The following is a 27,994-nucleotide window of genomic DNA, read 5'->3' as shown; positions in this document are numbered from 1 at the left end:
AAGAAGAGAGGGGGAGAAGAGGGAGAGGAAGAGAGGGGGAGAAGAGGAAGGGGAGGAGAGGAAGAGGAGAGGAGGAGGAGGAGGAGAGGAGAGGAGAGAAGGAGAGGGGGAGAAGAGGAATAGGAGGAAAGAAGAGGAAGAGGGAGAGGGGAGGAGGAGGAGAGAGAGAGGGAGAGGGGAGGAGGAGGAGGAGAGGAGGAGAGAAGAGGGAGAGAAGAGGAAGAGGAGAGGAAGAGGAGAGTAGAGGAGGAGGAGGAGGAGGAAGAGGGGAGGAGGAGAGAAGAGGAAGAGGAAGAGGGGAGGAAGAGGAGAGGAGGAGGAGGAGGAAGAGGGGAGGAAGGGGGCCGGGCCGGGGAGCTGCAGCCAGATCCGCGCCCCCCGACCGCTCCCGTTACCGGAGCCGGCTCCGCCCCGCCGCCGCCGAGCAGCCCGGCCCCGGGGGGGCAGCCCGGCCCCGGCCAAGGTCACCCTGCGGCGCGGCAGGGGCCGGCCGCGGCGGGGGGGCTGCGGCGGGGGCGGCCCCGCTTCCCCCGCCCCTTCCCGCCGGCCCCGGGGCGGCTCCCGGCGGCGGGACGAGCCCGGCGCTTCGTGGCGGAGCTGCCGCCGCTCCGGCCCCGCAGATGCTGCCCGGCCTCCTCCTCCTCCTCCTCCTCCGCCTCGCCTGCCCCGGCAGCCCGGCAGCCGGCCCGGGGATCACAGGCAAGGCTCGGCGTCGGGGTGTCGGGGTGTCGGGGACCCGGGGACCCCCGCGTGGGTGGCCGGTCACGGCGCCGGGCGCTCCGGGCTGTTCTGACTTGGGGAGGGTCGCGAGCGTCGGCGGGGCGAAGCCGGAGCCTCCCCCCGGGATTTAGGGGTGCAGGGATTCCTCCTGGCCCCTTTTATAAGAAGCAAAGGCAAGTCCCAGCCTTGGGCGCTCTCCGTCTCTCCCCCGGCCAAAAGCTTTGCAGGGAGGATCGGGAAGGAGCTTGCGGGCTTTCCTGTCTCTTAGCACAATTTCTTGGCAGGGATCCGACGGGAAAGCGGCTGTGCATGGTGAGGGCTGGTTCAGCTCCGTCACCCCTGGGTTTGTGTCCCTGGCAGAGCAGGAGGGAGGAAAGGGGCTCCCCGAGTGGAGCTGGGAGCCGTCGGTGCTCGCAGCCGTCCCCAGCAGCGGCAGCCGGCCTCGGGCACGAGCTGCTGGAGCCGTGCAGGTGGACGAGCTGGCCGTTACGGCAAACAACTGCGTTCTTCAGGCAAGAGATACAAGGGGAGCTCGTACGCAACCGGCGGGGCCTTCTGCTTTTCCACGTCGCTGCTTAAAGCCACAAACAGTGAAATCCCCAGCGCCGCTGGTTGCAGAGCGGCTGAGCCGGGGAGGGTTTCTGCGGCCACCTCCCGGGCAGATGAAGTTGAACCTCGGTAGCCTAGGGTAACATCTGCTTTCTTTTTCAGCCCGCACGCTTTCTCCATGCTACTCCGCTGACCTCAGGCCGGCATCGGAGAGACTCGTCTCGGCCGTGGGCTGCACTGTGCTTTTGACAATACCACCGCTGAAGGCCAGCAGAGTCGTCTCCTGGGAATACAAAACCGGCCCGCAGGAAGGAGTCATCGTTGATTATGCTTTCGATAGACCCGCCAACACGTCTCGCCCCTACGAGAATCGCACCAAGTTCAACGAAACGGACTTCTCGCTGCAGATCGTGCTGCAGCGGGGAGACGACCGGCTGTACCGCTTCAGGTCCGAGTCGGAGGCCACGGGCTGGTTCCAGCTGCGTGTCGTCGGTGAGTGATGAGCAAACCCTCCGCCACAGCCGAGAGCTCGAAGCGCTGTGGAGGAAGGTGCTCCGGGTCTGGCATTTGGGGAGCCGTGGGTTTGAAGGCTGACAGTTTCTCCGTCTCTCCCAGAACCGCTGTCCGAGCCAGAAATCGTGGGCAACTCATCGGTGAAGGCAGGAGGCAACACCAAACTGGTTTGCAATGTCCTGGAAGGGAAGGCAGACTTGTACTGGTGGAAGAAAAACGGGGAGCTGCTGCTGGGCAGCGACCACATCCAATTTGTTGACAACAGCACCCTGTGCATCGTAAAAGCGTCGATGAACGACAGCGGCTACTACGCTTGCGTGGTCCGCAACGAAGTCAGCCAGAATGAAACCTCCTTCCTGCTCCACGTCCAGCGTAAGTGGGGATTTCTTCCTGATGCCCAGGAAAACAGGGGAAATAGCCCCAAAAAGGTACCCTCTCGCCCGGCGTCTCCGTGTCCCTGGGCTGAGGGTAACAGCCCGGCGGCGGGTTTTTGCTTGGAGGGCGTGGGCAGGGGGTTAAATTCGGTCTGGCTGCAGAGACTGTGGATCCTCTCCTTTGCAGACGCTGCCAACGTGGTGTTGCCCGTGGTCCTGGCGTGCGTTGCCGTCGGCTTGCTCGCAGGTGAGTGCTGGGGCTGGCGCTCCCCCCGGCTCTCTGGCCGGCTGCTGCCTCGCTGCAGGAGCTGCGTGCGGGAGGGGATGGGGCGAGAGGGTCTGCGCCGCCTGATGTGGCACGTCCTTGCTGGGACCTGGCCTTCCCCCCCAGGCATCCCGTGGGCCGGGGCTGCGGCTTTGCCACCGCCGTCATTTCAAGCTGGGCGTCCCGAATCGGAGGAGGTCATTTTGTCCTTCGTTGCCTTCCCTTGCCTCCCTGCTCCCAAACATGGGAGGGAAGGTTGCCATGAAAACACCTCCTGCGTGTCCAGAAGAGGCATGAGATGATACTTGACTTTCCTTATCTGGGCCGGCCCCCCCGAAAGTCCCGCGGGCACTGGGGGACGTCGCGCATCCCTTCTAGGGTGAGGGCGCTGGGCCCCCCACCGCGGTCTGCACGGTTTTCTGCCCGCAGAAGGGAAACGTGCTTCCTTACCCAGTGGCCTTGCTTCTCCTCCTTTTTTGGAGCTGGGGAACATTTTTCCGGCCCATCCCCAGTCCCTGGCAAAGGGAGGATTTTCATTCTCAGATTGCCAACTGCAAACTTGGAGGGGGAAAAAAAAAAAAAAAAGAAACACCCAAGTCTGGACCCGAGAAGAGGATCTGGCGGTTTAAAATAGAAGTAGGAGGTTCTCCCGAGGTGATTTATGCGTATGTTTTGCTATTGCACAAAGTTTTCAGGTTTTTCCTGTGAGAAGCCTTCAGGCGCTGGGTAGGTGCTGGAAAAGCTGATGGGTGTGCTCCTGCGCGCCTCGTCCCCGCGACGCTCCCCCGGTTCCCGCTCACACGGGGTCGGAGCCGGCGGCCGGCGCTGGTCCCTGGCCGGCGGCCGGGCTGGGCGATGGGTGCCCGCGGGGCAGCGTGGCGAGGGGCAGGGCTGGTTTCCTCCAGACCCCGAACACCAGCCCTGCGTCAGGGAGCTGGCGGGCGCTCCCGGCTCCGGGTTTCCCGGCCGAGCGTTGCCACGCTTTGTCTGAGCACCATGTCTAGGGCGTTCAATGACGATGACTGGTTTGTCCCCAGGTGTCTTTGTCTGGTACAGGAGAAGGGACCGCCAGTGTCGCAACGGCTGTAGGTAAGATGCCTTCAGCCTCTCTCTCGGGGGTGGCCCTGCTCCCCCAGCCATAGCTCCAAGCCAAAATTTATCGTTGGCTGGAACGGAGTAAGCCGCACAAGCGGGAGGGCTCGGGGTCCTTTGCCGGCCTCTCCTTGCAGGTGTAAGAGGCAGCTGAGGGGTTGCTCTCCCCGCTCCGGGGGCTCAAAGGATTTGCTGTCCCCTGTGTTTAGTCCCCGCTGGGATTTGCTCTGGAAGTATCCCCGATTCCCGCCCCCGCAGCCTGGTACTGCGGGTTACCTCCGGCAGAGCAGGCGCCGGGCAGCGGGGCGTGCAGGCTCACCGGCAGCGGGGAGCCTCGCAGTTCATCTCCGTCATCCATTTGCTCCATCACCTCTCCCCCCTCTACGCTGGCTTTTTAATTCCCGTTACACATTTTCTGAGGGCAGGCGTGCTGGGGTAATAAGCGGTGGTCCTGTCCCAGTTCCTCCCGTTGCAAAAGCAGTCGGGCTGTGTTTTTTGGGAGAGCAGAATCTTGCCCGGAGGGGAAAGGGGCAACGCTCACCTTCTCCAGAGCCCGTCTGTGGCTCAGATGGGGCCAGCCTCTGGTTTCCAGTAATGCTTTCCAGACTGGCATAAAGCAAGCTGCCGCAGCCTCCGGGCTGGCGCAGATGCAGAGGATGTGCAGCCCCGCTCTGAAACGTGCTCCTTAATGGGTGCGTTTTGTTTTTTTTTTTTAATTCTCCAAAGGGCTCCAGAGGTTTCTGGGAAGTGAGTGGTTCTCGAAATCTTCTCGCAGCTTGCTCGCTCTATTTGACCGCAAAATCTCGGGCTGTTAACTGAAGCTTCCTGGAGGGTGAGGGCAAGGATGCGATCCCCTATGGATAGGAAAATAGGAGAGCTCTCAGTTGTCTTGTGCAGCCAAGCCCCAGATAACTCCTCCTAGAGATAATTTGGCTGAGATAGCTCCTGAAATTTGGAGTAGAGCACAAGTCCAGACCTTCTTAGCACTGCCACCACCAGCACGTGGCACCCTGCAGCTGCCCGAGGCCTCGAGGGGGTCTACACGAGTGGCAGAAGGAGGATCCCCACCCGGGGGATGGCTTAGCTGGAGACCTCTCTTCTCCCTGCAGGTAGAGAGCTTGAGCGGCTGCGCCCTTGCTGCCTTCCCCTGATGCTGGTGGTGGTGGATGCTGCCTGCAGAGCGCCGGACGTCCGACGCTGTCCCGGCCTCTTCTGGGCTCACCTCTGAATTGCTCAAGCTGCCGAACCGCACAAATATTTGTTTGTAAAACGCTGGCTTGGACTATTTCTATGTCGTCCTGCCCTTCCCTGGGGGAGAGGTGGGCATGGCCGGGCTGCTGCTGTGCTCCAGCCCTCCTTACCTCTGCTGGCTTCCTCCGGAGGCCGTGTCGGGAAAGTGCTTGCGGATGGGCTGGAAAGAGCCACCGTCCCCGCCGGAAAAACACGCGGTCCTGGGGCTGCTGGGCAGTGCTGCGGTGCCAGCCCCTGCCTCCCCAGGGTCTGAGCCCCTCACTGTGGCCTCCTGGTGTGCTCCTGTGCCTGGGACTCGCCAGGGTGGCTCAGGGGCTGAGACCGTGTGGGCATTTGGTCTTCGGAGGGAGGAAAAAGGGCAGGATTTTGCTGTCGTGTGCACTGGGGAGGCCAGGAGATGAGTGGAGCCAGTGGAAGGCAGCAGGGGATGGAGGAGCAGCAAAGCAGTTTTGTTTTAGAAAGCAAACCCCAAAGAAATCCCTGTGGCCGGCCGTGTGAGAGCAGCGACGCAGCCTGGCATGGGAGAGGTAGGGATGCTCCCGAGCCTGTCTCCTCTGGCCGCCAGCCTTGGGCTCCGGCGGGACCTGGGGACGTCCCCTCCTCCTCCAGGCACTACCCACCAGGGTCCTACGCGTGCCGACGCGAGCTTGTCCTTCCCTTTTGCCGCTCCTGCGGGTGATGGTAGATTTGGCCTGGTGTGATATGGCCAGGGCAGCCCTGCTTCCAGCCCCTGCTCCCGTTGCCTCCCTTCCCCATGCTGCTTCTGCAAAGCTCTTCTGGGCTTTGCTTGTGAAGGGGTCGTTATTCGCTCTTATCGTTGAGATGACTTAGCCTGGAGGCACAACTGGCATCTTCACCCTGGAGAAAACTGGATGCTCTCCCAGGAGTGCTGGACCTCACAAAGTGCCTTGCTGATCGTCAGGCCGGGGCGTTTGCACCCATCTTTCATTCTGATGGGGACAACCTGGGTCCAGCACCCTGTCTGAGCCGGTCCCCAGCACCTCTGCGGGGGCAGGCGTTTCGGGTGCCCTGGTCTAGCTACCGGACGGTCACTTCTCTCCCAGAGCAGCTGGTGGCTTGGGGACCTCTCTCTGCTCCGAGCCACAGTCAGCAAATGGAGAGCGGTACGGGTGGATGTTTCTGTTGCTTGAGTCTTGCCTGTCGACCTGCTTCTGCAGCGAAGGGCTTCCCTGGCCGGCGGGGCGCTGGGTTTCCCTCTCCTCGGAGTTATCCCTTCTCTATGGAGAAGAGAAGCACGCCCGGGAGAGGCTCAGATCCTGTCCCATGGCATGAGCAGTTGCTAAGCTGTCCTACGCCTCTTTCTGGGGCAAAAATCGCAGGAGAGCGAACTGGCTCGTGGCTTGGCCATCTCGGAGGCTGCCTGCTCTGCCGCTGCTCTGGCAGACGGTGCCCTGTCTCGGGGAGACAACCGGGACGTAAAGGGGCCAGCAGCAAAGGGCCGTCTCAGCCTGGGATTTCATGTTGCAGTTAAAGCATTAAAGGAAGCAGAGCAGTTTGGGTGGAGTAAGCTAGATTTCAACCCCAGTTTTAAGCTGCAATGCAGGTTGTCAAGTTCCCTGTTGCACTTGCAGGTGTAAAACAAATGCAGCCACGTGTTTTACAAAAAATACTCTTCTAAACTTTTTGGAGAGTTGTCTGTAAATCATTTTGGAGACGTTGTGTTTTTTTAGTGTCTGTTGCTACTAATAAAAGTGCATGCGTTACCCCAGCTGATATTGTTGTGATCTGCAGGGGTGGGAAATGCCCCCCCAGGGTATCTAAAGCCTTGGGTAGCGGCGGGCTGTGCTCCCCGCTGCCGGAGCCTGCGCGGGCTTCAGGCCTCGGTGGTGGGTTGCAGCTGGCGGCAGACCTTGGAGATGCTGTATTTACCCCTGATGTCCGGCTCTGCGGGAAGAGCCGCCGCGCTCGGGGAGGTCATTTGCTACCGCTGTGGGGTTCCTGCACCCCCGCCCCCCTGCCCGTCTCCTACTACGGCGCTCGCAGCCTGGGGGACTGAGCTGGGGTTAAAACCAACCCGACAACCTTGCTCCCAAGCTGGGTGAGGGTATTTTTAACCCGTATCAGTTCCCTGAGTCGCTGGGACCTGGCAAGCAGCCGCCCTGGCGCGGCCCGTAGTCCCAGGGGGAGCTGGGCTTGTGAGATGATGCCACCCAAGTGAGACAGGGTCGCAGATGCCTCTGGGGTTCACCCTCTGGATGCTTTTCAGGGGAGGTTTTTAGCTTCCAGGTTTACCAGGTGGCCTTTGTATGCAGGGTTATGCATAGTAGATGTGTTTGTAATCAGAAAAGCTTCCCCTAGACGGTAGGAAATACCTTTCTGCATTGTAACAGCTAAACCCGGTGGGGAAAAATAGCCTTTGGGAAAGACAGAAAGTATATGCAGTGTTTAAATGTGCCCCGAGTAAATAGGTCCCTGCGTTTGTATACCGGAGCATGTCAGACGCGCCGGGATGTACCTGTGGAAGAGGTGCTGCCAGCATCCATCTCCTCCGCATCCTCGTGCTCGTGCCTTCGCCTCCGTCCTCCCGCCTGTGCCTCTGCCCCCTCCCCAGCAAGCCGTCGCGGCTCAACGCGCCGTACGCCTGATTAGCAAAGCTGTTGGCAAAAGCCTGTGAAATTCAATCATTTTGCTGTAGCGGTGCAGACAGAATCTGACCAAGCACCTGTCCCAGGCAGCAGAAGCATTTTGGCACGCTCGAGTTTGCCAAGCAAACAAATTACTACTGGCAAAGCAAGTATATATTTCAAGTTACTACAAAATTACTCCCAGAAAAGCAAGTATATTTATATATTTCAAGCTACTACCAAAATTACCAGTACTAAAGCAGCAAGTATCTATGTATCTACATATCGATATTAGAAGTAGGTATATCTATGATTGATTTCACATATGAATACCTATATATATGTATCATTTGAAATGTTACCGGTGTCGTGCTCATCAACCCGCTCCCAGGAGTGAGGCCGATCGATGATGGGCAAAGCCTCCCTGCGTGGATGATCCGTGTCAGGGAACCAGGAGCCGCGGGCTCCCGTCTCATGTCGAGAAATTCTTGCAGGCAGAGGCTCCATTTTGGGTAGAAAGCGAGTAATTTTTATACCATAGCGACATGAGGGGGCGTAGGACACCACTGTTTGGAGCAGATGTTTCCGTTTCACCCGGAACAGCCCATAGATGATGGTGTTTCCTATTTTTCTCAGCACGATTGTTGCTTTCCCGGGCTGTTTCTCTGTCCCTCCAGCAGAAGCAGCCAATGCCTGTTACTGATTCCTACTTCCCCAGACTGTTTTTCACCTTTTTTGACTAATTTTCCCCTTTCCAGATGGTAAGTTGTTTGTTGTTTCTTGTTTATGTGGTTATCGAGGGTATCTCGGGCTGTTTCAGGTTCTCGGTACCCAGCTGCGCTTCCTGGATGCCCGCCGTGCTCCCCAAGGATGCTCCTGGTCCCCAGGCTGGCAGTGCCCAGGCTTGCGGACATCTGCTGCTGCCAGCATTTTAGCCAACATTTTCTGTCGGTATTTTTCCCTTTATCGCTGCTCCCATCAGTTGCTCACACCAGTCCCCACTCATCACCGAGTCCTTAGGGCACATCCTGCGTGGGATGGAGAGTGAGGTGACACAGAGTTAAGACAGGATTTAGTAAGAAGCTGGGACAGGCTGGGCTCAGTCAGACAAGCGCTGCTACACACAACCAGCCCCTTTTACCCTCCTCCTCCCTACCCCTTTCCCCAACCAGTCCTTAATAAGTTTTGCACAGTGCCACATTCCCCCTCGAATATCGCAAATCCTCATCTTCCCCCTGCTTCCCCTCCTCTCATCAGCTGCAAACTCCAGGTTTGTCCTCTCCGAAGCTCTGCCTGTCAGTTCCCGGTGGCCCCTCCATCGGTGACCGGAGATTTTTGGTCTTTGGCATCACCCCCCTTCACCCCTGTCTCCCTGGGCTGTGTCTCCCTGTGCTTTTGTTTATCCCTTCCCCCTTTGCACAGGACAGATCCTCGATCAGATAACCTGGAACGAGCTGGGACAGGATGGATGCAGCTCTGGCCCAATACCCCAGAGAGCTCTCTGAGAGCCGTTTCACGGGGTTTGTAGCTCGGTGTAGGAAATTCATTATATTCTGGCTGATGGCTGGAGCTCCCTGGGTTTGCCATGTCCCTCGTCCTGGTCCGCGCCGTGGGGATGCAGCGACACGCAGGCTCCCAGCCCAGCGCTGTCTGGCTGGAAGGACGTTTTCCTCCTTGCTATGGGGCAGCAGCCCCTGCTGCCAGCATTCCTCTGGGCCACAGCCCTTCCCTGGCCCCCGAGCAAGCCCAGACCCCGACGGATGCCCCAGAAGCGCAATCTGCCTGCCCAGCCATCGCTGCCCCGCTCCTGGCCCTGCCGTCACTCCTTCTCCCCATCCTCCTCCTCTGCGGGGTCTGGGCTCAGCGGGGGCAGAAAATAGGGAAGCCTCAGGTCTGTAGCCCAAGTTGGATCCACAGCATCCCAAACTGCTCCCTGTTCGCCGCCTGCAGCTGCACTCTGACAGGCAAGCAGTACTGGATACGTGTCCCTGCCCCGGGCTTTCCGCCCCCGTCCCAGCCCCGCCAGAGGAGCGCCCGTCCCTGGCTGAGCCACAGCCCTGCCCGGGCTGCGCCGCTGGTGAGAAGTGGTCCCCTGCACCCCAAATCCAGCGGGGAGAGGGCTGTTCCTCGCCCCGCGAGGAGGGACACCCCGAATCCAGCCTGGTGTGCATCTGTGGGGACGGGGGACATCCCAGCGCAGCCAGCAGGGTAAGCGAAGGTGGGAAGAGAGCCCGCTGCTACCACAGCATCGCTGCCAGCACGGCTCGGTGGGGATTTGGCAGGACCACGGGCGCTCAGCCAGCCGGAGCTCCGGCGGGGGAAGCAGGGCTCGACGTAGGGAGGTCGAGGGAGGTGGTGATGGGTGGGGAAGCCCTCGAGCCCCATCCCGGCCTCGCAGTGCTCAGCAGCCAGGAAAAAGCAGGTCCAACCCAGAGAGAGAAGCTGGCTTCTTCCCAAAATGGCATTCCCCTGCCATTGATGTGAACCAGCGTCCGGCCTGGAGCCGAGGGCGGAGGCAGCCGTGGAAACGGCAGCAAAGCCCTGAACTCCCACCTGGGTGGTGGAACTGGTCCAGCACTCGCCGGGGCTGGAACCAGCCCAGGAGCAGGGTTGGGAATAGGACGGAGTCGTCTTCTGCTTGAGGAAGCAAGACGGGGATACACATGGAAGTATCCATGTGAAATGTGTTTATTAGAGTAGCTACAAAAAAGCGAAGAAAAAAGCAACATAAAGGTTTTTCTTTTACAGATGAGCACATTTTAGAGCTGACATCCTGTCCAAGAGGGACAAAAAAAGGGACACCGGCAGAACTTACTTCCACTTCATCTAAAATGCTAGGACCTGCAAAGGAAACGGCTGAAGGCAACGGCATGAGGGCAAGGTCGGTTAAGCGTTCTGTGGACGGGAAATCGGGCGTGCTTTAAAATACATTAAAAAAATCCCACCCTGAAGGTACACAGGGCTGCCTGTCCTGGTCATCCTCCCCAAAGGCAAGGAAACCTTTCCGAGGTTGGGAGTGTGGGGTCAAAGGTGTGCCGGGGGGCTGGCAGCAGACAAGGAAGGACAGGAGTGTGCGTAGGACAGATGGACAAGGGCTTGGGCTGAGTTCTCGGCAGTGCTTGGGCAGCGTGGTACACATATCTTTCACACCAGGACAAATATTGACTTGGTCAGCAGCTAAAGCTGGGAGTTAATCTGCTCTTCTGCAGTTGTCTACGCTAATTAATAGCAGCAATACATTCCGATTGAGATAACTGGATAAAATTCCTTGAAACACTCTAGAGAACTTTTACCCTTGATTGACATCTATGTGCCTTTTTGGTGTTATTTTTTTTGTTAACGTGTTAACATACTAAAAAAGAATGCATGTGGTGTGACAGTGTTAGTGGGGGTGGTTAACCTTCAGCTTGGAGCCTGATCCAATTTTTGGCTCATGCAAAAGTTGCCCCTGCTCGGGTGATGACCAGCATTAGCAAGAGCGATGGCTCGTATTTTCTCTTGGCATGTGTTTTACGAATAAAGGCCAGAGAAAGTGGGGTGGAGAAAGTAGAATTTGTCACCTGGACCTACTGCTTGGAGACCCGGGTGGCAACATTTGGGCAAGGTTTTTGCCCAAAGCCTTGCCTCGCTAGGGCTAGGGTAGAGGCAGAGCTTACGGACGCCTTGCTCCCCAGCTCCTCGCGGCTCTTCCCCGGCTCCCGCGGCGTGTGCGGCTCCCCGGCTGGCGGAGGGACAGCTCTTTACTCCCCTGCCTCCCTCTCTCCTCGGGTTTCTTCTGCCGCCTGCCAAAAACACAAAGACCGTGTCCTCCGGGGGCACGAAAGGGACCGGGAGCTCTTCAGCCACGCTGTGAAGCACCCCATAGCAAGCCGCGCTGCTGGCAGGTCCCAGCCCTGGGACGAGCACCCCCCGGCACACGGTGCCACTGCACTCCTCTTAAATATCCCAGTCCCTCAAATCACCCCCAGAGACTGGCGTGGGGGAGGCTGTAACCCCCCCAACACCATGACCCCCTGAGAGGCTGGGGGAGGCTGCAGCTGCACATGCGCCGGCACCCCCAAAATGCAGGGGTGCAGCAGCAGCCCCCCCGTGCCGGCATCAAGCCTAAGGCTCAGCTGCAGGAGAAGCAAGGGCGGGCTCCCCTGACCCTCAAATCCTTCTGGCATCTCCGAAATAAGGAGGCAGGAGGGGAAAGTGGGGCTGGGGCAAGCCTGGCCCGGCGGCGGCGAGGCTGAGCGCTGGCAGTGCCAACGAGGGAGGGAGCGAGGTTTCTCTGAGACGGAGCGGGGCGGAAGAGGGGGAGTAAAGTGAAAAGAAGAGGCGTGTGTATTTAGCGTTCGTGTTGGGTGCACGAACCTGTGGTTTCCTCTGTCTTATTTACAGCTTGGTTGGGTTAGGTGTAGTAGAAGAGCATGTTTTCACCCAAATCAAACTGCAGCAGCCCTGAGAACTGGCATAGTCGGGACACTGAGATGCTTCTCCGGGCAGCTGAGCACGTCCCTGCAGCGCTGGCACAGGGAGGTGAAACTGCAGCGCTCGGGGCATGGTCCACTGCACCCCCAAACCCAGGAAAGCTCCCCAAGCCACGGCAGTGACCCCCCGGGTCCCACGGGACCGAGCTGAACGACGGCACCAGCCACCAGCAGGCTCGCTCTGCCCCCCCCGGGGTGCGGACCAAGCACGTAGCATTCTGCAGGAAGGCAGGCAGATGCTTCCTTGTTATTATGAATTAAATATTCATCATTAAGCAATAAAGATTTGCAATAGCGTGGAGCCAGCTAATGGCAGTGAGTTACCAAGGTGTCCATGACTCCTGTGGTCTGTGTGACGTGCTGGTTTCTCATCTTCTCCTGCTTATTCCTGTGATCTGGAAATAAAGGAAAGGCCAAGTAACTCTTGGGTTTCCCACAACGCCCCGGCAATTCGCGCCGCACCCTGCATTTCATGGGACGGGTGAAGCAAAGCTGGCTGCAGAGAGCAATGGGGGTGGGAGCCTTTCACTGGGCAGAGCCCCTCTGTGTCCAAAGCCAGGAGAGCCCCGTTTTGGGGGGGGGAGCAAGATGGCAGCATGGGGAGCGGACTCCTGCCTACGACACCCGCCTTGCCTGCAAGCCCCCGCAGCTCTAACCTGCCTCCCTTTGGCTGTAGGGACTCGCTGCAATATCTCCTATATTTCAGACTTGGAAATGCTCTGGGCACTCTGGGAAACCATGGGAGTCCCCTTTCAGTCCTCTCCTCGAGGGCATCCTCTCCTCAACGTGCTATTGACCCTCCTTCTTACCAGTTCCCTGAGATGCTAGATGTGCTCCCAAAGGCTGAGCCAGAGTTTTCAGGAAGCCCACTGGGATGGCCAGCTGGCCCTCGAGACTCGGCCTCCGCAGGGGGGAGGTCCGATACAATTGCTAATTATGGCAATGAGGGGATTCACATGGCAAGACCACAGAAACCAGGAACTTTAAAAGGAGAAGCTGGCTAAACCACAGTAGATCTGGAAATAGCCTCCCTGATCTCTTCCCTCCTATCCCAGGGCTAGAGGGATGGAAAATGAACAACCTGACCTCACTCTGCAAGCCCTGCTTTGCTGGGATGACTGGTCAGCTGCTCTCCTGGGTCATAAGATGTTCCCAGACCTATTTCTGACTGTTTATCAGATAGCTTTCTCCTCCCAAAGCTTGTCATAGCTGAGGTTTTATTCACCAGGGTATGGGTATTGCTAGGGAAGACCACGGTAGGACGTTCTGGAGGAGAAACTCACTTTCCTTGAGCATCTGTGGACAAAGCAGAGGTGCTGGCAAGGACCGCAGGCAGGGACCAGTGCCTACTGTGGCTTTCCTAAAAGGACGGACACCAGAGTTGGGTCCTCAGCTGATTTGGGCAGTCCCACTCTTTAAAAGAGAAGTCTGGCTTTTATCTAACTGAAAGCCTCTTTCCTCATACCCGCTGCCAGGGGAGGGTGTGAGAGCTGAGCCTGGGGGGTCTCCGTGGCTCCGCAGCTCGTTACGGCTCCTGGAAGGAAACCGCGGGGCTACTTACGCCATAGGACGAGGAAGGGCAGCAGCAGTACGATGAGGATTGCTAGAACAGCAAAGACATAGCTGGTCGTCAGATCAACGGCCTCCGAGCAGCCTCGCTCTGCCGAAGAGAAAGGGAGAACTTGCAGTTCTTGCAGTCAGCAGTTGCTCCTCTGGCCAACACCCCCCTTTGAAAATTTAGGCGCCATGAACTTAATCGAGGGACTTTCTATGTGACGGAGAGGGGGGATCCCTGTGTTTCAAATCATAGAGCCACCGGGGTGAACCTTGCTTTGCTACCTCAGAGCTACGACCTCCCCGCTCAGTGTGAAGCCACCACGACCACGTCAACTACAACAAGGTTTCTTGCAGGACCAGCCATGCAAAGCTGCCTTGAGGACTCTCTCTGCTCTGTGTGAAGCCAAGCCCCCCAGATACCCCATCGCTCCCCAGAAGAAAGGCGAGCAAGGGCACGGGTGGTGCAAACCTGGGCCACCCCTTACCATGGAGTTGCTGGATATTGTGGCACAAGAGGGTGGCGAACAACAAGTTGACGATGAGTGTTGTGGGGGCTACAGAGTTCCGGATGACACGGTGCCCTGGGATAGGGAAAAATTGCTGACAGATGAGAAAAAAATGCATAAGGAGTACAGGCTGGCACATGGAAGAGCCAGGCTTTGGTGGGAGGGTGAGCAAGGCGTGGGAGATGTCTCTGGACATATGCCGCTGCCTCCTGGGAGTGAAAACCTAAGGAGTTTACTCCTGGGCTCTTATCAGGCCTTTTCTACCACAGGTTTAGATCATAAACAGCAACTTACACATTTTGATTTTGAAGCTTCTGAGAGCTGCCGGTCTCCACACCACTGCTGCTGCCACCTGGGCAGTTGCTATTACCGCAGCAAAGAAGAACAGCCCAAGCAAGACAAAGGCAGCAGAAAGACCTGTGGAAGCAGAAGTAAACCAGAAGGTGAGATGGAAACTGGTGGAGGCAGTGGTCTGAGAACAAGGCAAGGAAAGTTGGCTTGTGGCGACCCTGCACCCAACTGCTGCATCTGGGAGGGCAGGATCCATCCCCCTGTGCAACGGGGCTGTGCAGCAGGAGCAGGACTGGGGACGCGTTTGCCTTAATGTCTGCTTGCAGCTCAGCACGTAGCAAATGAGCACCCACGGCACACAAATAGGTAGCCTCAGCCTGGGGCAGGGAAGCACTGGCTACAGAGCAGCTTCAGAACAGCTGAACTTTGTGTCCATTGCCCAAGGTCCCTTAAGGTCTGGTGGAAGTGGTTTCTGAACCGCTTTTTAGTTTCTGAGAAGTCCTGGTGAAGAGGTAGTGGTACCTGAAGAGCCCAAAGGGACAAAAGTAGCCCTTCGGTTTCAAAAGAGCAGAGGAAGAGGAGCCTGCAGGCTACAGAGCAGTGCAGTCTAACTTCAGTTTCTCCAAATCAAATACTGCTACATCAAAGATGCTACTGTAAAGAGCTGGAGGAAAAAGAAAGATGAGACACTGAAGCAATCAAGAGCAAATCAGGTTAAACGTATCCTACCTTCTTCCTGCATCCAGATGATGGAGGCGGCAAGCAGGAGGAGAGAGGAGAGACACAGCAGCGTGTGGATGGACAGAACCATGTATTTCGGTGCTTCCTTTCCTGGGAAAAAAGGCAAGCGTACTCAGTACCACTCAAATAGGATGGGCGCAGCTTGCAAAGGGAAGAGTTTTCTTTGTAAAGAACTGAATCCCTGAGGTTTAGAAATCCTGAAAGGAAAACCTGGTGAACTTTCAAGGGCTTGCTTTGACTTCAGGAGGAACCAGGAGAAACCAGCCAGATTTGGGGTTGTTCCACACTGAACCAGACACCAGTTCCACCTACTGAGACATTTTACAACACTTCTGCCTGAGTTTTTGCCTCCTATGATGACCTGACAAGTGCTGGATTTCCTCTGGAGACCCATTTCGTGGGGGAAACCCCACATGGCACAAGCCCTTGCCACAGGCACCAGGCATGGAGAGCTCCTCAGGGGCCATTACCCCCAAAGGCAAGACCTAACTCCGCAATCTGGACATGTCCCCAGTGTTAATGCTGAGAGACAAACACACACGGGAGAACTTCCCTGCCAGCTGTAGGGCTTCACCTCTGCTCTCCAGATGGTCTCCGTCATTCTGGGGATTATTCCTGGTGGGCAGAAGAACGCACTAGCAGGTTACCAAGACTGTGTGGGAGGACTTGCTGTTAGCTATGTCTTTAGGTTTGTTTTCTGTCAATCAATATATACATTGCTACTGAAGCACCCACATTAACCTGTATGCTCCTTGGGTACAGATCCAATGTCATGACCCAAACACCAGCGTGCTTGGTCACCAAAATCCATGAGACGTGTTCTTTGGCCAGCTCCAGGTCAGAATGCTCTTCCCATGAAACCTGTGTGCCCTGCACTTTTTATTTCTTCCCAGGGTTGCCCAAGGAATGGGAGAGGAATGAGCCGTACGCTTGGTACTGTGATTTTTTGGCTCTGTCTCTCGCAAAGCCATTTGGGATTAGCTGCTTCTAGGGAGTTTTATTTTCTGTGCAAGCTACAGAGGCATCAGAAGAAGTGCACGAGCTGAGCACGTTTCCTCCCACTACCGAAGTGAATTAGGACGACAGGGGAGGAGCTTGGCTGAGGCTTTCTGCCGTCTGCCCTGCGCACGGTGGGGAGAGAAGGGTTTAGTTTGGGGGGACGGGGTGCAGTCCTGGCACTCACCGAACCTGTGGTCCCTCGGCTGACAGAGCAGGATAATGAAGCTGATGGCAGAGACGGCGATGAACATCAGCACGACGACCGCCAGCCTTTGCACGTGGTGTAGACGAGGCGTGAGACCTGCAAGGCAGGGCAGGAGGGAAACCCCGCGCTGGGGACAACCCCGAAACACAGAGCGGCGATCTCAGGAAACCACAAAATGCTGGAAAACCTGAGGGATGAGTCCTTGGTCTTCCTTGCTCAGGAAAGCCCATGGGAGACAGCTGCACGCTGCAGGGTGGACCTGCGACAACACGACAAACCCGCCAAGGCAGGGCAAGGCTAACCTGTCACCGTGAGGTTCAGGGCTGCCTCCTTCCAGCTTATCACGTTGCTGACGTTGCAGGAGTAGGAACCGCAGTCCATCTTCTCTCCGTTCATTATCAGCAGCACGGTGGTGTTTCCAGAGAGCCGATAGCACTTTTCGGAGGGGAGTGGACGTCCCTCCTTCTTCCAGGAGATGGAAGCCACCGTTCCCTCTGGCACCACACAGACCAGCTCGATGGGTGAACCTGCCATGTTCAAACTGTACTGGAGCTCAGGCTGGGGCACAGGCTCTGAAAAGCAGAGAGCAGCATGGTAGCACTCCCAGGACCATGAGTACTGCCTTGCTTTGGACCTGAAAACTGCCTGACATGCAAGAAAACTGAGCCCTTTGGGGCGTAAGCAGGTCCTTCTGTTCTCATTTACACCCCAGGTTGGTTTGGAGAGAGAGAAGATACTGCAGGAACAGGGCAACATCCATCAGGTTCAAAGCAGAAAGCAGATCTTGCCATCCCTGCTACCGTGTCACCCCTAGGATGGACACTGCCAACTCTTGGAGATCAGGCACAGCACCCTGGGCTCAGGGATACCGACCCGAAAGAGCTGCGAGTTGGGATGATGCTGGGAAGTGATGACAGGGACCTTCCGAACACGGTCTGCCATGGGGTGTCCCAAGAGGAGACAGCTTCTCCCACACAGCAGTGGCGCGGGGAAGTATGGGAGCGGTCAAAGAAGTCACGAAGTTCAGCCAAAGAGCAGCAACGTGGGACTCCGCTGCTGCCTGCATTTAAACATGGGCCAAAACAGAGAAGCAAGCCTTGGATGCTGGCGACCCCCGCCACGTGCAAAAGGAGGGCTGACTCCGTCCTCAGCTAACGCCCAGGTGCCTGCACCGGTCAGGGCTGCTGTTAGCTACATCTGGACTTCCACTTGATAGCAACCACATGCTCCTGAGGTCCTTCATCCCCGGGTGTCCTACATGCAGTATGCTCAGGTAGTGATGCAGAGTTCTAGGAAAGTGCAGTTCAAAACAGGGTGAGCTTTCATTTCTGTTTATTTTTCAGGGAAATCCAGAGACAGAGAAAGGCAGAGAGTCTGCAAGGCCCGGAGCTACGCAGGGGGAGCTCCTGCAGGGAGCCACAGGAGATCAGCCACATCTGCCTGGCAGACCCACCCTGCGGTGAAAAGCATCCATAAATCCAGCTGATCTCAGGATCTGATCCTAAGGGGTTACCTGGGCAATTGGTGAGGCAGCAGCTTATCCCGGGCTTGCTACCAAGGAGCTTCTGTCCCCAGCTGCAAGGGGCCGGCCACAACTGGCAGCTCCCGAGTTCCTCAAATCATTACCATGGTGTTTGCTTTGCTCATCAAATGCGAGCAGAAATCCCTTCTCTTGAGGGAATTTTATGCCATACGCTTCTTGTGAGCAGCTGTTCATGACCAAACAACTAGATAAAAGTTAAGGCAGAAAGCGTCCCCTGTTTCTATCGCTCTAGGATGAAGGCACCATGCAGCCTGATGTCCCAACCAGGAGCTCAACCCACAGCCAGACTCAGTTGCAAAAAACCCTCTGACATTTCCCAGCAACTCTTTTAGGGTCGCCAGTCTGTGTCTTTCGAGGCAGTGACGAAACCAGAAATCCTCCTCTAGTCTGAGACTTACTGCTCCAGCTGGATGTACATAAACCCGATGGGATCCCAGGGTACTGAAAGAGCTGGCTGATGTGGGATGGGGTTATCTTGGTTATATGTACAAACTGGGGGACGAGAGGCTGGAGAGCAGCCCTGCGGAAAGAGATCTGGGGGACTGGGTTGATGGCGAGTTGAATATGAGCCAGCAGTGTGCCCTGGCAGCCAAAGGGGCCAACCGTGCCCTGGGGTGCATCAAGCACAGCACCGCTAGCCGGTCGAGGGAGGGGATTGTCCCACTCTGTGCTACACTGGTGCGGCCCCACCTCGAGCACTGTGTGCAGTTTTGGGTGCCCCAACACAAGAAGGACATCAAACTATGAGTGTGTCCAGAGGAGGGCAAGCAAGATGGTGAAAGGCCTCGAGGGCAAGACTTAGGAGGAGCGGCTGAGGTCACTTGGCTTGTTCAGTCTGGAGGAGAGAAGGCTAGGGGTGACCTCATCACTAAGGGGTGACCTCATCGCCGAGGGGTGACCTCATCGCCGAGGGGTGACCACATCACAGTCTACACCTTCCTCAGGGGGGGCAGCGGAGGGGGACATGCTGATCTCTTCTCTCTGGTGACCAGCGACAGGACACGAGGCAATGGAATGAAGCTGCGTCAGGGGAAGTTCAGACTGGGCATTAGGAAAAGGTTCTTCACCGAGAGGGTGCTCGGTCCCGGCAACAGGCTCCCCAGGGACGCGCTCACGGCCCCAAGCCTGTCAGCCTTCAAGGAGCGTCTGGACGATGCTCTTAGTCCTATGGTTTAGTGTTAGGTAGGCCTGCGGGGAGCAGGGAGTTGGACTCGATGATCCCTAGGGGTCCCTTCCAACTCGAGATATTCTATGATTCTCTGACTCTATTCTGGTTTTCATCTTGTGGACCTGTCTGCTGCACTGACTGGCGAATCTTTGTCCGAGAAAGCCATCCTCTCAACACACTTGACTTACTGATAACTTCGAGGAGGGTTGTCCTAACTTTGTCCTGCGTCAGATCAATTGTTGCCTTATAGATGCCGCTGTCTGTCTCTCGTAACTTCTGCAAGAGAATCGAGCCATTCTTTGGGTAGAAAATCACTCTGCCTTGGTAAGCTGGGAAAATGGTTGGAGACTGGGAATTTGCGTAGTACTGCAGTATGAATTCAGGGGTGCTGTCCCTTATGTATTCCCACTCAGTGAAGTTTGCGTTCTTGACATCCAGCGCATGCATCAGTACGGAGGATCCTTCAGCTGCAACTCTTCTTTCTGTGACTTCCACCACTGCGGAGGACCCCTGTAAAACCAGCAACAGGTCTGGAAACAGGAGAGATGCCAGAGTGGGATGGGTTAATTTTAAAGCAAAAGCCAAAGAGCAATTCAATCTGCTTGTACATCTTTTTTTTTTTTTTTTTTGCGCTAGTTACCAACTGAAGCGTGTTACGCCGCGTATCTGATTTTATTCCTCCTTTGTCAAGATAAAAAATGTGACGTGTGTTATATAAACGCTTCTAAGCTGGTTAAGACAATTCTTTGCCCTTTGGAATGAAAATGATGGGAACCTGGGCTTTTTGGGGGTTTCTGCACACCAGGAGTTGCTAACAGGGACCATAATCAGTGCAGCTTCACCCCTGGATCTCGAGCTGCTCCCTCAGCACCTGAAAGGAAGAGCACGGCTTGGAAAACAAGCTCTGAAATGCACTTTGTTGGGACTATGTAGTCCTGGCTGCTAAGTAACTGGTGTCTGAGAGCTGACCTTTCTGAACGCTATTAAAACCTACAGGCGTATTCAGCCTTGGCCTCACCATCCTCTCAAGAGGAGGCTGAGCCCTGCAAAACGGATGCTCCCACTTAGCGAGGCGCCCAGCGACCTTGTGCATCTGGAAGGTGCTAATTCATCACGTATTCACATCTCCCGGCACCTCTGAGTAATGCAACGGCTCTGTGGTGCAACTGCCATGTAGATGAGCTGCTTTTAACATGAAAAGGAATCTAAACAGGCCTTTACATAAGGGCCTTTGTCTTGAAAATATTTTATGGTTTCCCCAGGGGAGAATGAAGCTGACGTGGGGGCCGGGCTGCAAGCGCGACCCTGAAACGTACCCTTGGCCGTACCAAACCCAGGCGTGAGAATCCCATCATAGCGCTGCTGGCGTGAAAGGACTTAGCAAGCAGAAAGTCACGTCTGAGATCTCCAGCCCCAAATCTGCCAGAACCGACATCCTGGAACCACTTTTAGCACGTTTAAAAGGTTGTGCTTGTTGACGAGGAGAGAACAAGCTACAGGAACAGGTACCAAAAGGAAAGTTTGTCTAAGCAAAGAGGAAAGATGATGGAGGGGAGGCTCAGAGCTCAGGGAAGGGTACCGGGGCGTACACCATGGTCAGAGAGCGGAGAAGAGGCTCACAGGGAAGCAATCCTTAGGCATGCAGTAGAGGAGAGCTGCTTGTAAGAGGCGGTGGTGGCGGTACCGGGGTACGGTGATCCGCAGCGCTGGGAGGAAGGAGGCACCTGCCAGGACGGCTCCCCAGAGCGCACGCCTTTACCGACACCGCCGCAGCCCGGAGCAGGGATGCAAGGAGAGCACAGAAATGCTGCAAGCACGTGCTCTCCAAGGAGGTGCAAAGCCGATGCAAGCCCCACACAAGCCCCTTTTCATACTCACAGCTTGCGGTGGCCACCTGCAGCCAGGTTAACATGGTAAAGCCCTGCAGAGTCTTTCACACCAGCACGAGGGACGAGCTCCTTCTGCAGCAACATGCTCTTGGGACGGCCGCTCTAGGCATGATGGGTGGGCCTGCGGAGGACACCGTGAAAAGCACCATCAGCATCTGCCACGCAGGGGCTGGGAAAGGCGAAGGGTGCTCAGCGCAGTGATGGGGGAGCCCCCAACCTTCTCCATGTGCCCCCACAGCTCTGGCATCTCCGCAGGCGGCACAGGCTGAAGCAGGGGGTTGCTGTACAGCAGCCCGAGCCTGTGCCGCTTGTAACAGCGCCGCTCAGGGAAACCATCATGGCCATATCTGTGTTCAGCACCGGTTCACCACAGTGATTAAAAAAAGAAAAGTTTCCTGGACACAAAGACCAGTGACATCCAACAGCATCGAGACCAGCATAGCCGCAGCAGTTACTGGGGGGGCCAAGGGAGCCCGGCCGCTTAGTGCAGCCCTTCCTGTCTGCTGCAGCTTTACAAAGCCAGCAGGTACAGCCCTGCCTCGTCCCTTCAGTATTTATTTCTGCGTCCGCTGGCCATGAAATTGCCCGTTTGTATTTAGCAACCACCTCCACAGCCTCCCAGGGCAGCAGGAGCCACACGCTCGCACCTTGACGCCTACACAAGTACTTACTTTTCTCAGGTTTAACCCATTTTGTCACTTCCTCGAGCAGCCCTGACTCTTGTCCTGTGACATGAAGTGAATACGGGCTCCTCATCTGCCTTATGCATCACCTTTACAACTCTGAAAACCTCCACCCCATCCCCTTTCCCACCCCTCCTCTCCAGCCTGAAAGCTCCCAGACTTTTCAGTCTCTCCTTGCACGCTCTTCATCCTTTTCGCTGCTGTTCTCTGGGTCTTCTCCAACTTTTTTTAGAGACCTTTTGCCTCAGTTTCTTCACTACAGAGACTGCAACAGACACCGCACCAATCAGTGGGCACGAGAGAGCTGGAACGCAAGCTGCCTGCCTCCCACGCGCTTTGCGACGGGGCGTTGTTTGGACGGGAACAGTGCTCAGAGCTGGTCTGCAGAGCCGGACTGAAAGCTTTGGCATTTGGACAACAGGGACTGCATTCACTGTTGGGTTTTGCAAGGCTCTGAGCAAGGGTGAGGGCGGAGGACAGCAGGAAAGTGGGACAATTTTTTGGCCAAGGGTTTTCACTGCCCTGTGATCAGAGTCGCAGCTGGTCAAGATGATCTGTTTTAGAGACGTGGTTTATTTTAGAACAGCCTGCGGTTGGCGGTAGCTAAGGAACTGACTTCGGACACAGAGGCGAGGAGGTGTGTTTAAGGCTGAGCTCCCTTTGGAGAGGCATTACCTCCTGGCACCAGCCAGCTTTCCTCCGGGGAATCCAGCAAACAGCAGAGCAGTGCCTGAAAGAGAAGCCATTTCCACCGCGGAGCTGCCCGTGCGCGCAGCATGCCCAGCACGCTCTCCCGGACCCGGCCAAGCACGCCCCAGCCCAGACCCCTGGCCCAAAGAAGAGAAAGAGGAAAAAAAACCAACCCAAAACCCAAGGGAAGAGAAAACAGCCAGGGTATGTCGTGTTCACCCCTGCAACGGAGACCTCCGGCCCAGGACGTCCCCTTGCACCAGAGGAGCCAACTGCACGTCCCTGGTTTCTGCCTTGCTAAAAGGAATTCAGGAGATAAGGTTCTGGGGAAAATCACCCGAGTTAAGGGTGATTTAGCTTCTGTGCAGCTAAAAACCTACATTACCTGGGACACAGTGGCTGCTGCAGGCTGCAAAGCCACGTTAATGTGTAGAAAGCCGGTTATTTGAATGCTTTTGTGTCTTACACAAACTCCTTGTTGTGCTCTTCCTAGGTTAGCGGGTACATGGCGACTGTGAAAGATCCTGTTATTTCTGTTGTAGGATTTCCTCACAACTGGTATTTTATTCGCTCATTAACCAACAGGTCTAATTAGAAGTGGAGAAGAAGCAGAAGACTTTGCAAAATGCCCAAGATCCTGGAGATGGGAGGGTTTGAGAGGGGAGGGCTGTGGTGCTAAAGTGAGTTAGCCTCTTCTTCGGCCGTTCACTCGGATATCCTCTTGCTCTCCGAGGTCTGGGCAAAAACCGTTTGTGGCTTTTTCCAGGGAAACAAGAAACATTTTTTGTTTTATAGCCTACAGGACCATTTTAAGGATATAAGAACAATAGCTGGGGAAAAAGCATTTATGGTCTTTAGTGACGATTTCTTTTATCCAAGCAAATGCAAATAAGCATGGAAATGACCTTTTCCCACCTGGTGCAGCTGGGTACGACAGTCTGTCCCTGTGCCTGCGGAGAGGGGATAAGGCTTACCCCAGGAGATGGGGAATAAGGCGTGTTTGGAAGGAGCTCTGCTCTTCTGAGACATGAATCCCTCCTCCTCCTCCCTTCTCCCCTCCACCAGCAGAGCAGGACCCCTCGGATGCCTGGCTGGGGGAGCGGATAAGAGCCTTTGGGTAAAGAGATGCCCACGCCAGGCGGAGGGTGGGTTACATCTGCCTGCAGACTGCTGTATCTCTTGGAGAGAACCTCTCGTCTCGCACAAGGCATTAGCACAGTCGGGTATCTGCAGTCGGAGAGGCGGTTGTAAATGTGATCCAACACTTTTGGCAAGGGGCAGATATTTTCAGAAGTTTTCACGTAATCTTACATGAACAGGGAGAGCAAGTGGACTCGTGAAGACGCCCGTGCTTAAGGCTATCATGGTTTCCCCTTGGCCTCCAGCACCGCTGCTACACTGCGTTTCATTTTTACAGAAGCCGCATGGAGAAGCTGAAACACAAACACGCTGCAGCCTGCTGGAGTTTTACAAACAAGGCTTTTTAAGGAATTTCTTAGGATATAGACTACGAAACAGGCATGTGGCACTTGGAAACCACAGCTGAGGCAGTTCAGCCCCTCATCTAACCTTTTACAGGAACGTGCGTCAGCTGTTTATCAGCTGCCAAAAGAAGAGAGCTCATTATGTGAGCTGGAGCTGTATCACCATGGCACCACGTATCCAAATGGAAAATATCTGCGTGGGAGCAGGAAAGCTCCCCGGCACTACAGAGCCCTTCCAGGCCGCCGAGGACAGTAATCAACCGTCTGCAGGCAGGGCAGCCAGGCCGCCCTGCTGCTGGAGAGGGGCGAGAGGCTCCCTTAGGGATGGGGGGGCCGGAGAAATGCTCCGCCGGCATTGCGGCTGCCTCCTCCTCCTCCTCCTCCGGCGGTTCGCGCGTAGCACAGACGTTGGCAGCTGCCAGCGTCCAAGATGAGACAAAGGGGCTTGTTGTGGTCTGGCGAAGCGAGCTGCAGCTGCGCGCGGGGTGCGGCCGAACGCGCTCGGCGTGGGCGCGGGCGCCGCCGTTAGCGCTGCCGTTATTTCACCACCGCCCGCCCGGCCGTGCCAGGAAGGCAGATAACGGGTGGCGAGGAGACACGGCCCTTATCTGCCCCTGGCAAAAGGAAGATGGGGAGGCCTGGGGCTAGGGGTTATCCGAGCGCAGGCTGCAGGGCCGGCCGGCCCCGCGCGGGATGGGGCTGCTCAAACACCACGTCTACCCGCAGACGTCTCCCGAACGAGCGAGGCGACGCCGGTTCCTGCAGAAGGGTGCCGTGCCCTCCTGCACAACACACGAGTTCATATTAGCAGTCATTAAAAGCATGTGCTTACCCTGCCCTAGACTAACGGAGAGTAACAGACCTCCTAACGACAGACCTTGTGATGGGAAGAAACAAAAGGGATGTGGGATTTGCAAGGCCAAGGTCACGCTCACGCCAGCGAGCACAGGCACCGGCTGGTACCATCAGGCCCTTTGATAAGGTTGTTCAAACACTGTGTGATCGCTCTTCTCTTCTGCAAAGCTACAAAATGACAGAGTATTTGGTCTTCCCTGACATAAAAAAGAGAGAAGCAAATAATCCGTTTATAAATCATCCCACAGCTTTGAATAGTTAACTACATTAGCAAATACGAAACCCTACTGAGCAATGCCTAGCTCTGCTCTCTCGGTCTCACAGCTACTGAGGAACGGCAAAAAAGGCAGGCAGCGGGGAGATGCTACAGCCGGTGATGAGGAAAGAAACTGTAAAACGCTACTCGGCAGTAATGATTTGCATGGCAGGGAAAACACCTTCAGCTAAAACTCCAAGTCCCCTGTAAAGAGCAGGACTATGGTGAAGGTGGCCCAGGGCTGACACAAAGCGTGACAGCCTAAGAAGCCTGCAGATTTGTTTGTGCTCAAATCAGAAGTGAGAGTAACCAAAAAAGAAGAAGGCGGCGCAACGCTCATCTAGGAAAGAGCAGCTTTATGCGTAAGCGCAGCTCTAAATAAACCAAGAAACCCCTTTCCTCATTAACGAATTATGAGTTACTTCAGAGACTTTTGTAACTTCACCCAGCCCTTTTCTAATGCTCTTCACGTCCTGCAGTCAGGACAGACAAATGAAGCTTGGCAAAGAGTCCTGGTACCGAGTAGCCCCAACCACACATGCAAAAGGTCACCAAACCCAACCGCAAATGCCACGTTGAGTTCCTCCATGAGCGAGGAGGCTTCAGCCAGCCACCGGCCCGCTCCCAGCAGAGCAGCCAGCTCCGCCGGTGCCGGTGGCGTGGGCGAACGGGGCCCAGCAGGCGGCTGGCCAAGCGGCAGACGCACCGTCGCCGCGCTGGGGGTGCTGGTGCTCGAGCAGAGCTCTCTGGATGTGCGCAACCAGCCAGGGAAGGGATGGGGGGAGAGGTGGGTTGTTTAGGAGCTATATACACAGCGCCGTGAGAACTTACGATGAATCTGCCTGCCTGTAACTATTTATTTAATATTTCTGGGGCTGGGCAGAGGGGAGGGCTGAGCCTGGGGAGCAGTCCAGTTCCCGGTGGGGGAGAGCACCTCCGGCCCCGCAGCGAAGCGCGAGGAGGGGGATCCCTCTGGCCCCTGCCACATCCCTCCGTCCCCACTGCTCCAGTAGCCTTCCCTATCACTCCAGCACACATCCCCCTCGCTCCAGTCCCTATTCCCACCACTCCAGGTCCCTGTCCCCATGGGTCCAGTACCTGACGCCACCACTGCAGTCCCCAGCACAACCACTCCAGTCCCCAGCCCCACCACTCCAGTCCCCTGGCCCCGTGGGTCCAGTATGCAGCCCCACTGCTCCAGTTGCTGTCCCCATCACTCCACTCCCCCCGTCTCCTCGTTCCAGTCCCCAGCCCCATTGCTCCAGGTCCCTGTCCCAATCACTCCAGTCCCTCCTGGTCCCGTTATTCCAGTCCTGAGCCCCACCACTCCAGGTCCCTGTCCCCGTGGGTCCCCTATTGCTCCAGTCACTGTTCCCATCACTCCAGTCCCCCCGGTCCCCTTCCTCTAGTCCCCAGCCCCACTGCTCCAGTTCCCTGTCCCCATGAGTCCAGCATCCAGCCCCACTGCTCCAGTTGCTGTTCCCATCACTCCAGTCCCCCCGGTCCCCTTGCTCCAGTCCCCAGCCCCACTGCTCCAGTTCCCTGTCCCTGTGGGTCCAGTATTCAGCCTCACTGCTCCAGTTGCTCTTCCCATCACTCCAGTCCCCCTGGTCTCCTTGTTCCAGTCCCCAGCCCCATTGCTCCAGGTCCCTGTCCCCATGGGTCCAGTACCTGACCCCATCGCTCCAGTCCCCAGCACAACCACCCTGGAGTTCCCAGCCCCACCGCTCCAGTCCCTGCTCCCCTGCTCCTGTCCCAATCCCCACCGCTCCACTCACTGTCCCCACCGCTCCAGTCGCTGTCCCTACCCCTCCAGCCCCCAGCCCCACTCCTCCAGCCCCCAGCCCCACTGCTCCAGCCGCTGTCCCCACCGCTCCAGTCGCTGTCCCTACCCCTCCAGCCCCCAGCCCCACCGCTCCAGCCCCTGCTCCCCTGGTCGGGTCCCGATCTCCATCGCTCCAGTCGCTGTCCCCACCGCTCCGGCCCCCAGCCCCACCGCTCCGGCCCCACCGCTCCGGCCCCCAGCCCCACCTCCCCGCCCCCCCGCCCCGGCACCTCGGGCTGTCCCGCCCGCACTCACCGCGCCGCCGGGGCCGCTGCCGCCCGTCGCGCCCGGGCAAACAAGGGGGCGGGCGGCTGGGGCGGGGCGTGCGAGGGACGCGGGGCCCGGGTCGCCGCTCCAGTGCTCCGGCTGCGCTGGAACCGGGGGCTCGGTTTCTGCTCGGCCCCCGGCTGCCCCCCGGCTGCCCCCCGGCTGCCCCCCGGCTCACCCGCTTCCCCAGCGACGGGACCACCGCGCACCGAGATGCTCCCTCTGCCCACGCACCCGCCTCTGCGGGCACCTGGACCCTCAGCTTTCCACTCCCCGAGAGATGTTTTGGCTCTAGAGAACATCTCCGGGGCCCTCTGGCTGCTCACTAAGTGCCGCCTTCTGCCCACCACCATTGCCCTTGGCAAGCCTGTCTTTTGCCACTGTCTTTCATAGCACCCTCATAACCGAGCTGACCAAGCCCGGGGCAGACAAGCGGGCAGTGGGGTGGGCTGAAAACTGGCTGAGCAGGCAGGCGAGGAGGGCTGTGGGTAACGGAGCATCCTGGGGGCTGGTAGTGGGGCCAGCCCTGTTTAACATCTTCATTAATGACCTGGACGATGGGGCAGAGCGCACCCTCAGCCAGTTTGCCCATGCTACAAAGCTGGGAGAAGCGGCTGGTACACCTGAGGGTCACGCTGCCGTCCAGAGGGACCTCAACAGGCTGCAGAAATGGGCTGAGAGGGACCCTCACGCAGTTCAAGAAGGGGACACGCAAAGTCCTGCCCCTGGGGAGGAACAGCCCCAGGCACCGGGACACGTAGGGGCCGGCCGGCTGGGAAGCAGCCCCGCAGAGCCTGGGGGGTCCTGGTGGACACCACCTTGCCCGCGAGCCAGCCACGTGCTCGTGCAGCAAAGGTGGCCAGCGGTGGCCTGGGCTGCGTTAGGAGGAGCATCGCCACAGGTCGAGGGAGGTACCCTGCTCCTCTGCTCAGCACTGGTGAGGCCCCATCTGGAGTGCTGGGTCCAGTCCCGGGCTCCCCAGTAGAGGAAGAAGATGGGCTTAACTGAGAGAGTCCGGCAAAGGGCCCCAAAGATGATTCAGGCACTGAAGCATCTCTGATCCGAGGAGAGGCTGGGAGAGCTGGGGCGGTTCAGCCTGGCGGAGGCTCGGGGGGCTCTCATCAAGAGGGTGGTGTAACGAAGGGGGAGCCAGGCTTTCCAGCGGTGCCCCCTGACAGGCCAAGCGGCCACGGGCACACGTGAAAAAGGCAATT

General features: G+C 57.1%; 2 protein-coding genes across 8 annotated transcripts; one reads left to right on the top strand and one right to left on the bottom strand.

Moving 5' to 3' along the window:
• The first annotated feature begins 419 nt into the window (after positions 1-419).
• LOC309595823 (transmembrane and immunoglobulin domain-containing protein 1-like) lies at positions 420-10,225 on the top strand. Of its 2 annotated transcripts, none has more exons than XM_082323196.1 (6): positions 420-699; positions 1,432-1,761; positions 1,885-2,154; positions 2,344-2,403; positions 3,459-3,510; positions 10,098-10,225. In XM_082323196.1, exons 1-6 carry the CDS (start codon positions 621-623, stop codon positions 10,099-10,101), a joined length of 795 nt encoding a protein of 264 aa, XP_082179322.1. In that variant the 5' UTR covers positions 420-620; the 3' UTR covers positions 10,102-10,225. The 2 variants fall into 2 exon arrangements, with proteins under 2 accessions (XP_082179322.1, XP_082179321.1); XM_082323195.1 differs by lacking the exon at positions 10,098-10,225 and adding an exon at positions 4,623-6,487.
• On the bottom strand, positions 7,617-26,822 carry LOC309595821 (uncharacterized protein). 6 transcript variants are annotated; one of them, XR_014229336.1, is made up of 12 exons: positions 26,769-26,822; positions 20,710-20,841; positions 19,020-19,361; positions 16,423-16,692; positions 16,100-16,216; positions 14,905-15,006; positions 14,179-14,301; positions 13,864-13,959; positions 13,383-13,481; positions 12,146-12,216; positions 11,006-11,131; positions 7,617-8,377 (listed from the first exon to the last, which is right to left on the bottom strand). XR_014229336.1 is itself a non-coding variant. In XM_082323189.1 (11 exons), the coding sequence occupies exons 2-11, from the start codon at positions 20,741-20,743 to the stop codon at positions 11,090-11,092; spliced, it is 1,296 nt and encodes a 431-aa protein (XP_082179315.1). In that variant the 5' UTR covers positions 20,744-20,841; positions 26,769-26,822; the 3' UTR covers positions 10,139-11,089. The 6 variants fall into 6 exon arrangements, 5 of the variants coding, with proteins under 5 accessions (XP_082179315.1, XP_082179318.1, XP_082179316.1 ...); XM_082323189.1 differs by lacking the exon at positions 7,617-8,377 and having other exon boundaries at positions 10,139-11,131; XM_082323192.1 differs by lacking the exons at positions 7,617-8,377; positions 26,769-26,822 and adding an exon at positions 26,744-26,762 and having other exon boundaries at positions 10,139-11,131.
• Between the last annotated feature and the right edge of the window lie 1,172 nt (positions 26,823-27,994).

The sequence above is a fragment of the Platalea leucorodia genome (assembly GCF_965183815.1).
Source record: "Platalea leucorodia genome assembly, chromosome: 10".
NCBI classification, from domain to species: Eukaryota; Metazoa; Chordata; class Aves; order Pelecaniformes; family Threskiornithidae; genus Platalea; species Platalea leucorodia.
Note: the sequence above shows the minus strand (reverse complement) of the source record. Positions and strands in the feature narration are given on the sequence as shown.